Source organism: Bombyx mandarina, chromosome 04, assembly GCF_030267445.1.
Source record: "Bombyx mandarina strain Sakado chromosome 04, ASM3026744v2".
NCBI lineage: Eukaryota > Metazoa > Arthropoda > Insecta > Lepidoptera > Bombycidae > Bombyx > Bombyx mandarina.
The window spans coordinates 9,743,298-9,761,014 of NC_143211.1; the positions used below are offsets into that span (position 1 = coordinate 9,743,298).

Consider the following 17,717-nt stretch of genomic DNA (forward strand, 5'->3'; position numbering starts at 1 on the left):
AAGTCTTTATTTGAAATAGATAAGCAATTTAATATAAGTAAGTCGATTTTGCAGAGACATGTAACAAGATCAATGAAATCTCAAGGTGGACAAAAATGTCTAAGTAATACATAATAAAATATTTAATATTTGTTCAGAGTTCATCTGATTAATCCATGGAATAACCGACACACCTAATCTCTTAACCCAGATAGAAATATCAGCACTGTCGATTGCACCTATAATTGAGGTGATGTCTGCCATGTACTTTTGTCAGTTTTTCAATTTTTTTTATTGATGATCACTTTGTTGTTGCAACTAAATAAATAAATAAATTAAAACTATATATAAAAATAAAAGTAGTGCCAACCCTAGGAAATTTCTCATTTCATCCCAATTAACCGCAATTTTCGGGTAAATAGGGATTACACCTATTTTTGCATTTTTTGCTTAAACTGGAATGCTAGTTGCATAATTTTAAATTAGACAACAAAGATGCCCCCAAGACTCAATCATTTTGATCCTGATATAGCATTATATACATCAACAACTACCTTAAAATTGCTCATAAAGTTGGAATTTGTCCCTAATCGCCCCATTTTACGGTACCTTTTTCACAAAAGTATGGCTCAGTCACTCATTCATAGCTAATACCCCACCAAACCATCACTGAAGTCGGATAGTGCCCACGTTGCACTCTGTCGACTATTTGGGAAGCTTCCTTAGAGCTTGGAGCATAAATACGGTCATTTTGTTTGTTAAAATGTTGCTCAATTGTAAAAATTTTCTCATCCGTAAACAAATTTTTTCTATGGTCTCCCTTTGCGTACCGCTTCAGTAGTTGTTTCGATTTTACCACCCTATTCTCTTTTAAATTATCAGTTAAGAAATGACCAGTACGTCTCTTATAGGCTGCAAGTCCTAAGTCATATTTTAAAATACGCGACATGGTTCTAGGTGCTATCTTCATCTCCCGAGATAAAATCTTTTGCTTTCGGACAGGATTTCTTCGAATTCTTTCCCTTACTGCTTTGACCACCTTTTTCGTACGAACACTACGTGGACCGCCAGATCTTTTTCTGTCACAAACAGAGGAGGTCTCATCGCACCTATTAATAGCCCGGTACACAAACATTTTACTAATACCAAGCGTATGGAGAGTTTTAAAAATTGCATTTGGCTCCATACCTACTTTGTGTAATATAATCACAGCGATTCGGTTCTCTTTATCACCCCACTCCATTTTAATATCGCAAAATATTGTACAATGTATTGGCGCCAAAATGAGAAAACTCAATGAGCAATCATAAAAATGACAGATTCCAAATTCAAATGTAATATTTTGTTTCTTTTTAATTGTAACAGTATTTATGGCCAGACTAAGTATTATAATAATTATTATTTCTTGTATTTGAAATTTAAAGGCATGCATTAAACGCAACTTTTTCTTTTCTTAATATACTTTACTGGTTTCAATTAAACTATTAATAGTGAGATATTATAATAGATCTAATAAAGTAAAAAACAGTCAACTTTCCTTTTAAACGTACTTTTTCATTTATTGCTTAAATGGCTGAATGATTCACGGTCCACCCGGTTACCGGGGCCCATAGACAATAACAACGTAAATGCCGCCAAATAAGTACTTTGTGACACGAGTTCTAAATCTTAATTTTGTAGTACGACGGCTGCCCTACGGCAGAAATAGGCAGCATGGTGATAAGTATTTCATTAGAAAAATTTTAGTACCTGCCTGCGGGATTCGAATACCGGGACTTGCATCACTCCATCCGAAGGCACCGGGCGTCTTATCCTTTAGGCCACGACAACTTCAGATAAGATAAAACTTATATAGGCAGTGTAAATATAAGATTTATTTGGTTTGTATTAATGAGCAGGCGGCACAACAAATAAGGAATGGAAAGAAAAAATATCTAAATAGTATAAAAAGTTTTAGTTCATAGATTGAAAACCCAACATCAGATAAAAAATATTTATTTAACAACATTAAAAAATCATGATATAATATATTTAAAAAATATTAATTTTGCTTTGATCCTAATTTTAATGGCAAAAAAAACGTGGTGGCGCACCACAAGAATATTATTATAGCTATTTGTCATTGCTATTTCTTCAACTAGTACATCATCTTGTGATATTTTTAATTACTCTGAAAATTTTCGGAAATAAAAATTATCACCTGATTTATGTATGTTCCAAATCAAATTATTTAGATAACATTCTTTGGGTTTGACGAATAGCTCAACAAATTCAACGCCCAAAACATTAAACCATAAAATTAGAATATTAGAAAGCCAATAGATACATTAAGGAAGATAGGAAAATAAATAAGACAAAAGAATTGCTATTCTGAAAATTTCTACATATAAAATTATTCTAAAGAATTTGACAAGGAACATTTCGTTTTTATGGCAAATTATCACAAATGTCGCTTAGACAGCATAATCAGTCTTAATTATATGTTTATTTCCCGCACATAGTATCTTATTTAATAATAATAAAGTAATAATATAAAAATCATTGTATTAGTAATCATACGAAAATAAATACATTAAAAAAAAAAATCAAAAGGTACTTGAATTTAAATAAATTCGCTTGGGTATATAAAGTTATGCTTATCAAAGATTTTATAGAATATATTGAAAACAAGGAAAGTAAAAATTCAGTAATTAACATAAAATGCCTATATAGCTAGTTTTACACACTTAACAGAAATAAAACTCAATACTCTGTTAGTTAAGATAGAATCTTGTACTTAAATGCTATATATTGTACCCCATGTATAAGGCTATATCGGCAATACTATAATAATATGACGTTTAAGGCGCCATAAAGTTGACTATTTCGTAATTAAATTTTTATTAATATTATTAAACATTTTGGAATACTTGGACTCACAACATCATGTGAAATACTTTTTGACGTGGTATTAATTGTGATAAATGATAAATAAATTTTGTTTAATTTATTGTCAAAAATAGTGATTCCCCCATAATTCTTGGCGGCCCACGAAACAAACAATTTTTGTTATCTTAATTTAAATCATAGCCAATTAATAATTTTTCATTATAAAAATATAAAAATAAAAACACCGATACCGAAAACACGAAAAATGAAATCTACCTACTTACAAATAACGTTCATAATCGCATGAAATAATATTTTAGTAGACTTCTTCAGCTCACTGAAGTCCTTCAGAATATTATAATGAACAAGGAATCGAAATTGGGATCGACTCATGATTTATTTTTACACACTAAATTGTACTAACATGTAAAATTAACTTAAATTTAATATTAGACTATTGTATTTTCGTTAATCGCGCCATCCCTCTATTTGATTTTTCACATAACCTAATAACTTCACTTTTTTTAATAATGAAACCGTTATATGTATAAAATAATACAATTGTATTATATATTTAAAACCACACTGTGCTTTGGTTATTTGCTATTTTCATCGTGCATGTTTGGCGACTCTGAACAATCCCTATTCAAATTCTTCTTGTAAATTACAAAACTATCATGCGATTATGAGCTTTGTTATTCCGATGTGAAGTGCAAGAGAGCGTAGTCGTGGTAGTACATCATGATGGCGAGTGGCTGGCCCAGGATGAGTGAGCTCCACACCATGATATTCCCCCAGCGCGGCCCTAGACGTCGTTCTGCGATGCGAGAGATAACAGACAGCGGAGGCTGCGCCATCATTCCCAGAAAGGCCCAAATTCTGAACATCTGCAGCGGAACGCTCACCTACAAACATGGTATGTTATCATTATTTATTGAGGCAATTTTATTAACTACATCATATCTATACTAATAAATAAATCTACAGTGGTTTTTACGGATGTTCCTTTATAACTACTGAACCATGCATCCGATTGACTTGAAACTTGGTATCCATGTAGAAAATACATGTACTTAATGGATAGGATGGATAGGATAGGATAGTTCATTGAAAAAATATACACAAAAACTTAAAAAACTAGCTTGACCTATTCCACCTTGGCTTTTGGGGTGAATCGGGATACGTATGCAGACAATAGTTCTTCGATAGGGCTGGCACTGTTTAGTTTTTAGGTAGGTACTTACCTTTAGGTAGCTAACTTTTCAATATCTTTAATCAGTTACAAAACTCTGATGTCTAAATTAAACTATTTAATATTCTTAAGCACTAAACAAAAGTCCTTTTCAATTCAACAAATTTAAATCCCACCAAAGCATTGTGGCAACCCAGATTCGTCCCTATTCTACCCCTAATCCCTATTCCCGCCAATCTACGGTACCTACTTTAATTAAATGAATAAACTCACCAAATACTCGTGGAAGAAGGCCGATATCAAGAAAACTATGATACTAGCGAACCCCTTCGTGTAGCCTCGCTCCGTGATCGGTACGTACACGTGTCTAACCGCCCACAGATGCACCGGCGTGTTCCAAGTGCTCCAGAACACGGATATATTGTTCGCATTCCACCAGTCGTTGTAGAAATTCCGGTCGGCGAACTGAAGCAGCTCTCCCATGAGGTTTAAAAACGAATGGAAACTCAAATAGAATAGACAGAGCCAGATGAGATGGTTGGGCACCTGAAAAAATACATTTTATTTATTGATTAGTTGGGTAGACGAGTTCACAGCCCATCTGGTGTTAAGTGGTTACTGGAGCCCATAGACATCTACAACGTAAATGCGCCACCCACCTTGAGATATAAGTTCTAAGATCTCAGTGTAGTTACAACGTGCCCACCCTTCAAACCGAAACGCATTACTGCTTCACGGCAGAAATAGGCAGGGTGGTGGTACCTATCCGCGCGGACTCACAAGAGGTCCTACCACCAGTAAAAATATTCAATTAAACTTTATATTATTAGTCTATCAAAAGTGTGACTTCGAAGTTTCAAATTAGGGGGCGGTGTATACGTTCTAGAATTATTGTTTTTTTTGATGCCCTTGTAGGGAGACGAGCATACGGCCCATCTGATGGTGAGTGGTTACCGTCGCTCATGGACATCAGCAATGCCAGGGGCGGAGCCAAGCCGTTGCCTACCGTTAAGTACTCTCCACAAGCCTCGTTCGAAGGACATTTCGCTCGAGGAAAGCTCGGGAAACACCATGGAGGGAAGCTCATTCCAAAGTCGGACGGTATATACTATACCAATACTATACTAGCATCGATTTTGATAACCGCTAACTAGTTAATACTAGGAGGAGGGGGCTATCCATACTAATAATAATCTATACTAATATTATAAAGAGGAAAGATTTGTTTGTTTGTTTGTATTGAATAGGCTCCGAAACTACTGAACCGACTTGAAAAATTATTTTACTGTTTGGAAGCTACACTATTCCCGAGTGCACATAGGCTATAATCTTTTTTGAAAAAAAAATTGTATCGTTACTAAAACTCCAATTATGTTACCCAAGGTGTAAAAAAATTACCTAAAATAATGTACTACGACTTTGTAGAACACATTATTATTTACCAAAAGTGTCGCGACAGCATATGTCTAACTATTATAATTATGCCGCAATAAGTGTTATTTTATTTTTTTAAATAAAACAACGTCAAATAACGTTGAAGTTTTTGTTAAAGACCCGAGCGGAGCCGGAGCGGGCCGCTAGTGATAAAGAAAACTCACGGCAAGCTTCAGAAGCCTCTCGGTGATCCTGATCGGATCCATGGTGGAGAAAGTGTCGACGGAATTCGTGACGGACGGTATCATCCACTGCTGGAACAAGGCGAGCACCAAATTGACTCCAAACGCAAGCTCCACTAACCTCTTCACTACGAACCTCTTCCTGATCCTGTAATAATACAAAACTTGCTTATTAGACATTAAAAATATTTATAATAATAATAAAAAACGTGACTTAAGTCACAAGTATATCATAAAATAGTTGAAGGAGTTATTTGATGCTGGATATGACCAAGCGAGATGATGACTGAGCACATGGCACCGCTAATGTGCTTCCCAACTTGAAACATTAGTGTTCTGTTGTTTTTAGACTCCTACTACAAAAACGCTATTTTTTTACTGGTGGTAGGACCTCTTGTGAGTCCGCACGGGTAGGTAGCACCACTCCGCCTATTTCTGCCGTGAAGCGGTAACGCGTTTCGGTTCGAAGGGTGGGGCAGCCGTTGTAACTATACTCGAGACCTTAGAACTTATATCTCAAGGTGAGTGGCGCATTTACATTGTAGACGTCTATGGGCTCCAGTAACCACTTAACACCAGGTGGGCTGTAAGCTCGTCCACCCATTTAAGAAAAAAAAGAAGAAAAAAAAAAAAAAGAAATAACTAAAAAACCGCCTTTTAATTTCATGTTAGACAGAAAGAGCACTACTTTGAAGAATAAAGCCGAATTTGCTAAACCCTAGCAAGAGCAGTATTGCGCCGAATCTACTACCGGAACGGAAACGCGACCCATTGAGAAGATCCGGCGAGAAACTCAGTGGGCAGAATTCTGTACTAAGCCTCGCTTTGTGGGAAAAAGAAAGACAATCAATCAGAAAAGCAATGTATGGACCTTATACTATAAAGAATTGTCGATTACTCACATAATATACATTGTCCATATTAAAATTATTAAATTATATTTAGCGATTTAAAATATTAAATTTTTCACAAAAACATGAATGCATCACTTTTAATAAAAATGCCCTTAAATCCTCATCCCCATCCCTTATATTTTGTAGTTTAGAAACGTAGATTTATACATAGATTTTACATTGATACAGTTTATAATATTTTATATTCTTTAGTACTATGTACCCCTGACGAGAGTATAAGCAAATTTTCATAACTTCGTATGTCGTACGAAAAAAACAAACTTACTTTCGATATTATATATTATATTAAATTAGCATGGATATTGAATGTATACGAAAAAAATCAAGTATTGAAATGTTCGAGTTATTTTAAGTATTAGAACATTGCTTGTCTGTTCATTCATCTTACTTAACCACACTTTGATTAGAAGCACAGTACAATTATTAATAACATCCAATTGTAACTTTATTACGTTAACGTACAAGAGATGGCGTGAAAGTCGTATTAAGAATTTAGTGTATTTTTTTCATTTTCATAAACCATCCCATATTTATGTGGAACACATTTCATAACAAATATATTAACATACATAAGTACCGTCACCAATCAACGCGATCAAAGCCACTAATATAACTGTTCGTTTTTACATGGCTAATCTTTATTTAAATAATACTACTATATGTGTGTATGTCACTGAACTCCTCCTAAACGGCTGGACCGATTTTAATGAATTTTATTGTATGCGTTTGGGTGGCGCCCTGGGTGGTTTAGATTCACAAATCAGCCCGGCAGATGGCACTGCAGTCGGTATCTAAGTTCTATCTATCTGTCTACACTGCAACTATACTGGATCGACTAGAATGAATGTTTGTGTATGCATTCATTCATTCATTTTGTGTATGCAGGAGAACGTCTGTCGGATCCGCTAGTTTATAATAAATTTTAGTTCTAATACTACCGTCATTAAGAATAATTATATTATTGTACTTTGAAATTAGCGTTGTTATAAAACATTATAACTATAATATATTTTTAGGCTCCTTACTATACATACATATCTTGATTGTACCATACAATTTAAATGTACTACACAAACTCATGCGGGACTAACCGTGCTGTTCGGGGGAAATTCAACTCATAGCAAAGGGTGGGGGCCAACAGGAAATAGAACAAATCTTTTAAGGTCAAGTTATTTGGATACTTGATGAGTCCAGCAGCAGCCGCCTCCTCGTTCTTCTCCTCTTCATACGTCTCTGGAGATAATTAACTTGTTAGTATAAACAATAAACTTAAACTGGCTTAGTCAGTTAGCAAACTTAACACACAACATATGAAGCTGTAAACGAGGTCTCATTTTTAGTTACAATTTATGCACTTAAAAACACAACATAAAAAAAAATCAACAAATAGATACATTTGTACAATAGGCGGGTTTGTTGCTAAAAGCGATCTCTTCCAGACATACTTTTAATTTACACAAATTCTGGCAAAGATAAAGCAGGTACAGCAGGTATGTTGCGGTTTACTATTAATAATACATTATTAAGGAAAGAATATAAAAACATTCTTTACTCTGAAAAAATTGATTTAAAATTGTTACAATTTTTTTTTTTATTGCTTAGATAGGTGGACGAGCTCACAGCCCACCTGGTGTTAAGTGGTTACTGGAGCCCATAGACATCCACAACGTAAATGCGCCACCCACCTTGAGATATAAGTTCTAAGGTCTCAGTATAGTTACAACGGCTGCCCCACCCTTCAAACCGAAACGCATTACTGCTTCACGGCGGAAATAGGCGGGGCGGTGGTACCTACCCGTGCGGACTCCCAAGAGGTCCTACCACCAGTAATTACGCAAATTATAATTTTGCGGGTTCGATTTTTATTACACGATGTTATTCCTTCACCGTGGAAGTCAATCGTGAACATTTGTTGAGTACGTATTTCATTAGAAAAATTGGTACCCGCCTGAGATTCGAACAGCGTTGCATCGCTCAACACGAGTGCACCGGACGTCTTATCCGTTAGGCCACGACGGCTCCTAATTTTAGGTTAATATTGGTATTACAGAACATTGCTGAAGAAATAATACAATGCATATAATATCTAATTAGCAAAACATAAAATGTTGTAGCACAAAATATATCAATATTAGAAGCACACAAAATAATGAATAGTTCAGTGCATAAATATTATTTGAAGATCTTTTTGTAACCCTGACATAGATGAGAAAAATAGTGATATTTTTCTAGAAGACAAAAAGCAAACAGAAAGCATAAAATCTAAGTATATATGTATAAAGAGAGGCAGAAGCAAAATGCAGACAAAACACACTATTTAACAACAATCCGTTCTTAAACTTACGGTCTTGTTCTGCATTGACTAGTTTACCTGGAAATTCAATACTTTATTAAAAATATGTTAATATCATTCCATTTTCTCGTGTATACAGATATAAGAAACAATAATTTTAAAATTAGATGTAGAATGAAATCAAAAACTTTGCTACAAAAGTCTAATTAAATTTAAAAGTATATACATTAATAAAGTGATGATAATAGTTGAATAGTTGAATATGACATGGTATATGATATGATGTGATGTGATGTGATATGTGATGTGATGGAATGGGATGGGATGTAAGGTGATGTGATGTGATGTGATGGTAATAATATAATTTAATCAGAAATTATATGATAAAATTGCTGATGTGCAGTCTCCTGGAGTGGGTGAGAGTAAAACCCGCTTCATTACCCAAACTTCCAATCCTCCTCAACTGCTCGAATAAAGCAAGGAGGCGAGAAGATTCAATACCGACTCATCAGACTAATTAGACAGCATCAGTACCTGCGAGATGCCGGTTCGGATCGATTGTGGGTCGACCCACTATGGCCCGTACATTATATTTAAAATGTCATTAAATAACAACTCACTCCAATTAGGTGCTGACAAGCTTTGCCTTCTCAATTTGTTTTTGGAGAATCTGTTCTTCGTGCCATTTCTGCACCAATAATTGGTTTGTGAGTAGCTCCAAATCTTCAAAAACAGGATCAAGTATATCATACACACCGTCGTAGCACCGACTGAAATTTTTTAACAGAATTATATCCTCTAGACTTAAGCTAAACTGAAATAAGTGTATTTTGAATTCCATTAAAATATAATTTTATATTTACGGTTTTTGTTTAAGTATTTATTCCCTTACAAAGCTTTGCCTATAGGTACAGATATTTAAACTTGAAATTTTAGTAAAAAATTACTGGTTGAATAATACCAAAATGACGATACGGAGGTGAAATTAAATACAGCAGTGAATAATATTATTTATTAGTCGATCATCGAACTATCGAACTCGTAACTATGGAATCGACCTTACAAATTAATTAGGCATAAATGAGGTTTTGGTATTAGGAACAAAAAATTTCATACTACAAAAATTCGTAGATAACAGTAAGGAACATTACAGCACTTCTACTTTTAAAATTGCCGCGTAAACTTTAAAAAAAATGCACAAATCCACTATGGGTGACGTCATACGGGGTTAACATTAACAATAAGCTAATTTAATAGTTAAAGCTAATAAGTTAATTTGTTATCATGATTGATGATTACACCCTGTAGTCATATTCGTTAATTTGATTACATTTTTCTCAACTATATTTATATCTATCATATTTAAAAAACTTACTGAAGCTAAAATGATTTCCTTTGATTTGCAGAACAACAGCGGGCAGCGTGATAATAAACAATATATTAGTTATTTGCAAGAACACGCCAAGTTTTTCATTTATTAAATTCTGAAATTACACAAATGATACAACGTATAACTAATTTTTACAACTTAATTTTGATTATATTGTCATTATATGCTGAGTTGTGATGTAAGCAATACAAATGGGTGCATAAGTCATTGTAAAGACCTGGATAGTGATTTTCGGGCAAGGCATTGTGCTAAGTTTCTTAAAAAGGAATGTGTGACACGAAATGAATTTTTTTTTAATTCTAATTTTTAGGCAGCGTGTAACCCAAAAATATCATAAATCTCAAAAACTACTTGATTCGAAAACAACTATTGACTACGAAATTATTTTAAAAGAATGGTACAGATTATCTTACACTTCTAATGACGATGTGGTAACATATTTTTATAATTTAGTAAGGTATTTATAGTTTGCAATTTTTATTTAACGAGAGAAACCAAGGTAAAAAGCTAACGTTGGCGCACGCATAAAGTGTGACATAATAAAATCTTAGCATTTAAATATAAACCATTACTATTAGCTTGAATGTTATGTTATATACGAGTATAAGCACAAGATCGCAATTTAAAAAGCTCAAATTACAAAAAATATCAAATTTACAAAGCTTATGACTTGCTATCTATTAATGGAATGCATTGCTATGCGGATGATAGCACGGTGGATGCGCTATATATCGACCATCAGTTTCTCTCGGAGCGTGGTGCGAGAGAGACGATCAAATTTTTGTCTGAAGTGGAGAACTCACTGGGGCGAGTCTCCGAGTGGGGTGGATTGAACTTGGTTCAATTCAACCCGTTGAAGACACAAGTTTACGCGTTCACTGCGAAGAAGGACCCCTTTGTCATGGTGCCCCAAGTCCAAGGAGTATCCTTGAAACCTACCACGAGTATCGGGATACTTGGGATCGACGTTTGCGATTTCCAATTTCGGAGTCATTTGGAGGGCAAAACCAAATTATAGTCCAAAATGCTGGGAGTCCTCAACAGAGCGAAGCGGTACTTCACGCCTGGACAAAGACTTTTGCTTTATAAAGCACGAATCCGGCCTTGCGTGGAGTACTGCTCCCACCTCTGGGCCGGGGCTCCCGAATACCAGCTACTTCCCTTTGACCCCATACAGAAAAGGGCCGTTCGAATTGTCGATAATCAGATACTCTGGATAGTTTGGAACCTCTGAGTCTACACGTCCTTACGGATCCATCAGATCCAATAACCTTTGCATTAGACGCCTTCAGCTCTAACACTAGGAGCAGGCTTAGGGACCCCGGTAACCGTACTCGTCGAACTCGACAGAGTTCGCCGTGCAACCTAACCCATGAATCAGCTCGCTGAGTTTCTCGCCGGATCTTCTCAGCGGGTCGCGATTCCGATCCGGTAGTAGATTCATTCGCGAAGCAGCTGCTCTTGAGCTGTTAGGTCTCCTTCGGAGGCGCTCGGGTAGCTGTTAGCAAATCCCACCCCTCCTGGCTGAGCCTTTGCTCACCCACCTGTCCTGGTGAAACTGGAAAGGCCTCCGGGCCACCAGTAATCCTTCAATCATAAAAAAAAAAAAACCTCTGAGTCTGCAGGAGGACTTCGCCTCACTCTGTATTTTATACCGTATGTTCCATGGGGAGTGCTCTGAGAAAATGTTTCGAGATGATTTCATCATCTCATTTTTACCATCGCACCGCCCGCCGTCGGAGTAGGGTTTATCCATACTACTTGGAGCCACTGCGTTCATCCACAGTGCGTTTCCAGAGATCGCTTTGGAATGAACTCCCCTCCACGGTGTTTCCCGAGCGCTATGACATGTTCTTCTTCAAACGAGGCTAACACAGAGAGTAATAAACTGTAGGCAACGGCTTGGCTCTGCCCCTGGCTTTCCTGACGTCCATGAGCGACGGTAACCACTCACCATAAAGTAGGCCGTATGCGCATCTGCCTACAAGGGCAATAAAACATTTTTTTATTCGATTGTTCGCTACAATTATACTCGTACATAGTATACTAAGTACATTCTACCACGTCATTTCGGATCCTCCCGATCCACTAACGGTGCTTTAAGGTATCTCAAGCACCGGTCATCATTCGCAGCCCTTCGTCGCAAGCAACGGGTTCGACGAGTAAATTAACCCTCAGACACAACCCACTGAGTTTCTCGCCGGATCTTCTCAGTGGGACGCGTTTCCGATCCATTGGTAGATTCTGCGAATCACGGCTCTTGCTAGGGTTTGTGTTAGCAACGTCGTCAGGTTTGAGTACCGTGAGCTCACCTACTAATTAAGGTTGTGCTGAAATAGCCTCTCAAGGCTATCAACTTAGGTAGGAAAAAAAACATTCTATAAATAACGATAAGTAGTAATTGTATTACTTTCGAAAATTTTCTGTACTTGAATTAGTTTAGAACTAGTTTAAAAACTAATTCCAGTACGTTACAACATTAGTGTTGGATTTACACGAGAACGGAATGTCATTAATTATTTTAATTTGGTACTTATAAAGGAAAAAACAGGTTTGATTATAAGATTAACTACCTAATGATAATATATTGCCAATTAAATTTTAGGTTGCGAATTTACGAAGCGAATCAAAACTACTAACGGAAATACACATAAATATATAAAAATTATGTTCTTTATTTTAATAGACACAAAGTGCTATTTACTACTGTCTTTTAATCGTTTTTAAAATGTTTACCTTTATTTTCATTACTCGATACAATTTGATTTATTAATTTCGTATTTATATCTATTTAATGAGCCACTTATCCTTGTTATGATAAATTGCAATTATATTTCTGGAAATAACACACCTCATTTTATCAAATAAAAATTAAATTACATTGATAAGGCTAAAAATATGAACTACAATGGAGTAACTCATTTTGTATATTTTTCAATTATTATTACAAAGCATGTCTATTGAAAGTTAAGAAATTATAATGAATATCTTATATGCAAATTGAATATTGTATCAATTATGTATCATGTATATATATATATTTTTTTTAATGAAAGGATTACTAGTGGTCCGAAGGCCTTCCCAGTTTCAACAGGACAGGTGGTCGAGAACAGGCTCAGCCAGGATGTATCATATTATGTCTCAAGGTAAATATTTAATATCATTCACTTAAACTCTAACTATATAGATATCTATATCTGTGTAATGGAACCAATCAACAAAATTTTCAAAAACCTCAAGATGATAGAAAGATCAAGGACGGATGGAAAGAATAACTGATTACTCACAAAACTGAATTACTTTAGCCTGGTTAATATTTGCATGGAGTTTTTTCTTTTTACAACATGACCATTCAAGTGACGTTTTCGAACCTTAGAATTTTAAGTATTATGGGGTGGAACAATGTTATTCTAGTATTTGGATCATAACACTTTCATTTTACTAGATTAAAAAGTAAAATATGATAACATACCACAGCAATTCCTTTTTCAATCATAAGTGCAACAACGGTTGGTACAATACTGACTGAAAACAAATGTACAGAATGTCAACTTCAATGATGTGATATGTACAATTAAAAATATATTTACACCACTACTTACATATAAGTAAAACAACTGATGGATATTGGTGAGAGTGACCTTCGTTGTAGCCGGTTAATACTATGATCCATTCTATCGGGTTCACACGAAAACCATACCTATAATTTCAAAGTTTCACAGTTAATGAATATAATGCTAATGAAATATACTTTGTCTCCAAGTATGGTAAGCTGAATAAAAAAAGTTAATGATTGTACTGTGACCATAAATACACAACTTACAACTTAGATGTAGTCATCGTGGCCTAACGGATAAGACGTCCGGTGCATTCGTGTTGAAGCGATGCACCGGTGTTCGAATCCCGTAGTCGGGTACCAATTTTTCTAATGAAATACGTACTCAACAAATGTTCACGATTGACTTCCACGGTGAAGGAATAACATCGTGTAATAAAAATGAAACCCGCAAAATTATAATTTGCTTAATTACTGGTGGAAGGATCTCTTGTGAGTCCGCGCGGGTGGGTACCATCACCCCGCCTATTTCTGCCGTGAAGCAGTAATGCGTTTCGGTTTGAAGGGTGGGGCAGCCGTTGTAACTATACTTGGGACCTTAGAACTTGTATCTCAAGGTGGGTGGCGCATTTACGTTGTGGATGTCTATGGGCTCCAGTAACCACTTAACACCAGGTGGGCTGTGAACTCGTCCACCCACCTAAGCAATAAAAAATAAAAAAAGGTACACAATGAAGGTTGTGAAAGGTCAAAGTTGTGTAATTTTGCTAAAATTCTGATTGTGAGCCTACAGACATAAATAGTTAAGACCAGCGAGCTGTCATATCATAGCTCTCTTGTTAAAATTTTGAAAATCAATAATATTATAAAAAATTGATTGCTTATTTTTCAAGTCATTGATAAATATGATACAGTGCAAAATTTCAATATAAAACTTACTTACTTTAAGAAGTTTTCAAGGCAGAGTCGTACTCCACCAACTGTGAGCATTAGGAAACCCCAGTTTACCAATCCAGTAAAGTTTGCAAATTCTGAACTCCATGAAAATAAAGAATCTCGGGGCTTGTGAATCCTGAAAATAATTAATTTTTCCTAAATCTCTCTCTATAAAATTATGAATTTATATGGAATTAAATGGGAACCAATTAAATAAATTATCGATTGACAAACAGAAAATAATGGTAACCTTTAATGTGTTTGTGTTTTGTAGATTAAAACTTTCAATTCTGAAAAACAGATTGTGTAACATAGGATATGAGTGTATGTTAGGTGTGAATAAGTACTATTGAGTAATAATTACTATATGTGAATAATTAATAATTACTATTAATATATATAATATTAGTCATTAGCAACATGAGTAAAAGATACTCAGGTATTTCAATGGTCTGAAATGAATAGTGTAAGCAAGAAAAAAATTCACAATGATTTAAAATAAATTGTGCCCTTGATTCACAGGTAGCCATGTAAAACATATAAGAATTTAATATACTTTATCGTGAGAGTCTAATAATGTGCTGGAGTAATTGAGACAAAATATGCAGTCTAAATGATAGACAATTATTTACCAGCTCCTAAAATCTCAACTAAGTTATCTGTATTGTTCTGTTTTATTAAAAATGTATTACTTGATTCTGTATTATTATTGCACACCAGGTTCCTGAATAAGAGTCATATGACTCAGCACTTTCTTATTATTTAGATTACCGTGAGAAATAACTACTTACACTGCTATCTGTGATGCCTAAAAACATGTGCAATATGATTAAATGGACAGATAAAATAATTAAAATGGTAATGAATTAATAGGTACTGTTAACAACGTAAAGTGATGGAATAAACTGGACTTGAGTAATTATAGCTTGGCACTTGTCCTTGTTATCACTTTACTTACGGTTTATCCAATTGTGAACTTCGTACTTTCTTCTCCTTTTCAGTTATTTCTTCTGCACGAGTGACACTTTGGGCTCTCCTATAACGAAGTGTCTTATCTTCGGTTTCTGTCATCATTTTGTGATTTCTAAAAGTAAATTCAAAAACTATATAACTATAAATGAAGCATCACTATTGGGTAATTACTGTACTAAAAATTGTGACATATCCAAAATTGGAACACAAAAATCGTTCAATATTCATGCGACTCGCAATATATTATCAGAACAATACCTTAAGCAGTAAAATTCCAAATTATCAAACTAGCGAACATTATTTTTATCAATTACTTTATTTAAGAGACGGTACCGTCAAATTGCTAACAGAGTACCCCAAGCCAAGAGAAAAATGACACTATATTAAAGAAATAAAATACAGTATTTTTCTTTTACATCTAGATACAACCCGGCCTTTTCTGATTTCCTTTCAAGTTTCAATGATTTATGTAAGGTTATGTGATTTTTACTGACATTTTAGGCTGTCAGAAAGTCTGTCTCAAATATATATCTATGGTCAGACGTGGTAGGTAGTTTCTTTTTCCATTGGAACAAAACCAGAAGTATAAAAAAAGGGTGCGTGTACGCCGTGTACTTATGTACGCGCGTAATGCCGGCCACTCACATGCGCGCAGATATTCGTACATTGTACGAATGTTTGCGCGCATGTGAAGGGCCGTCAAACATTCATTCGCAAACTTAGCGGCTGTGCAAATGGGTTCAGTAATCAATTTGCGAACCCGTTTGCGCTTCCTCCTACACTTGTTTACGAATGTCTCACGAATTTCTTCCCTTTTTTAATTCGTCAACAGAACATTGAAGAGAAAAAGAGTTTTGAATTCTTTCTCAGACATCATTAACAGCCATGCTGTTTTTATGGGATTTCTTTTGATGAAGATACGCTACATAGTAGACGTCAAGATTTATGAAAATAGCGAAACGTCCGTTGCCTTCGCAATCCTGGGCGCAACTCATAGATTATACACTTAATAGCGCAACTGGTCACACGAATGTGTGGGAGACTACGCGAAGGATCGCGGTTCGCGCGCTTTGATGTCTGTTAAAAAACCGACACAGCTTGGAAAACCACGAATGCAGCGAAAGCTTTGCATAATCATTTGCAAATGTCGTTCTACACTTGCGGGTTTGCGTATTCTTGCGAATGTGAGTGACCTGTATACGAAGTTATACTTTATTTTTATTAATTTTTTATTTTTTATTTTTGTTATTGAAATTTTAATCAATTTGAAAAAGAATCGATTAAACAACATCCTCAAACACGCATATTGGACATCCCTTTTCCTCCTCCTTAAAATGGGGCGATTAGGGATTGAGAGGCGAATCGGGAAAAAACCGGGAAAATCTTTCGACGCTCAATATAAGTTTTATATTCGTTGCAAAATCTTCCATTTTTTGTAGTTTAGTAGTAGAATGTTGAAAGTTCACAAAACAACTCTGAATATGCATGATAATAGCTGCTAACTTATAAAAAATCGTGTTTCAAATTAACTTCCTGTGGTGGTTATTATTTTAGTGCTAGAAACTTTGCTCTCTTTTATTTATTTGATAATGATAGAAGACGACTATGATTTAAAAACGTTATTTAGTGTTTGAACCAGCATATACATTAAAGGTAAGTCTCAGTTGTTATTGGTTTTAATGTATTTGATTAAATAAAAATACATGTAAAAATCTGTTGTTTTTGGGGATATTGGGGACGTCTTAGGTACAAATAACAACGAAAAAGGGGTCAATTGGGATGAGAATACGTGAAATGGAAACGACCTAAGTATAAATAGGTACAGGTTTGTAGGGTTGTCTATGTAGTTATAACAATATTTTTTAAATTTGTTGGTAAAAATCTGGTTTATTCGAAGCGAAATTGGGAATAAGTGTTTAGTTGAAATAGATAAGCAATTTAATATAAGTAAGTCGATTTTGCACAGACATGTAACAAGATCAATGAAATCTCAAGGTGGAC

At 35.1% G+C, this 17,717-nt stretch overlaps 1 protein-coding gene across 4 annotated transcripts; it reads right to left on the reverse strand.

Moving 5' to 3' along the window:
• Positions 1–1,958: 1,958 nt before the first annotated feature.
• Positions 1,959–16,277, reverse strand: mdy (diacylglycerol O-acyltransferase). Of its 4 annotated transcripts, none has more exons than XM_028174298.2 (12): positions 16,133–16,277; positions 15,703–15,828; positions 14,752–14,880; positions 13,855–13,952; positions 13,725–13,777; positions 10,238–10,346; positions 9,483–9,632; positions 8,914–8,940; positions 7,661–7,802; positions 5,638–5,803; positions 4,313–4,585; positions 1,959–3,752 (listed from the first exon to the last, which is right to left on the reverse strand). In XM_028174298.2, the coding sequence occupies exons 2-12, from the start codon at positions 15,816–15,818 to the stop codon at positions 3,543–3,545; spliced, it is 1,473 nt and encodes a 490-aa protein (XP_028030099.1). In that variant the 5' UTR covers positions 15,819–15,828; positions 16,133–16,277; the 3' UTR covers positions 1,959–3,542. The 4 variants fall into 4 exon arrangements, with proteins under 4 accessions (XP_028030099.1, XP_028030098.1, XP_028030097.1 ...); XM_028174297.2 differs by having other exon boundaries at positions 16,050–16,240; XM_028174296.2 differs by having other exon boundaries at positions 15,975–16,239.
• Between the last annotated feature and the right edge of the window lie 1,440 nt (positions 16,278–17,717).

Coding starts and splice junctions, on each gene's coding strand:
- mdy (XM_028174298.2), bottom strand. CDS start 15,818: ATGATGACAGAAACCGAAGATAAGACACTTCGTTATAGGAGAGCCCAA. Junction 10,347..13,724: donor TTGAAAAAGGAATTGCTGTG/GTATGTTATCAT, acceptor GTGTAATTTCAG/AATTTAATAAATGAAAAACT. Junction 3,753..4,312: donor CCTTCTTCCACGAGTATTTG/GTGAGTTTATTC, acceptor CCATGTTTGTAG/GTGAGCGTTCCGCTGCAGAT.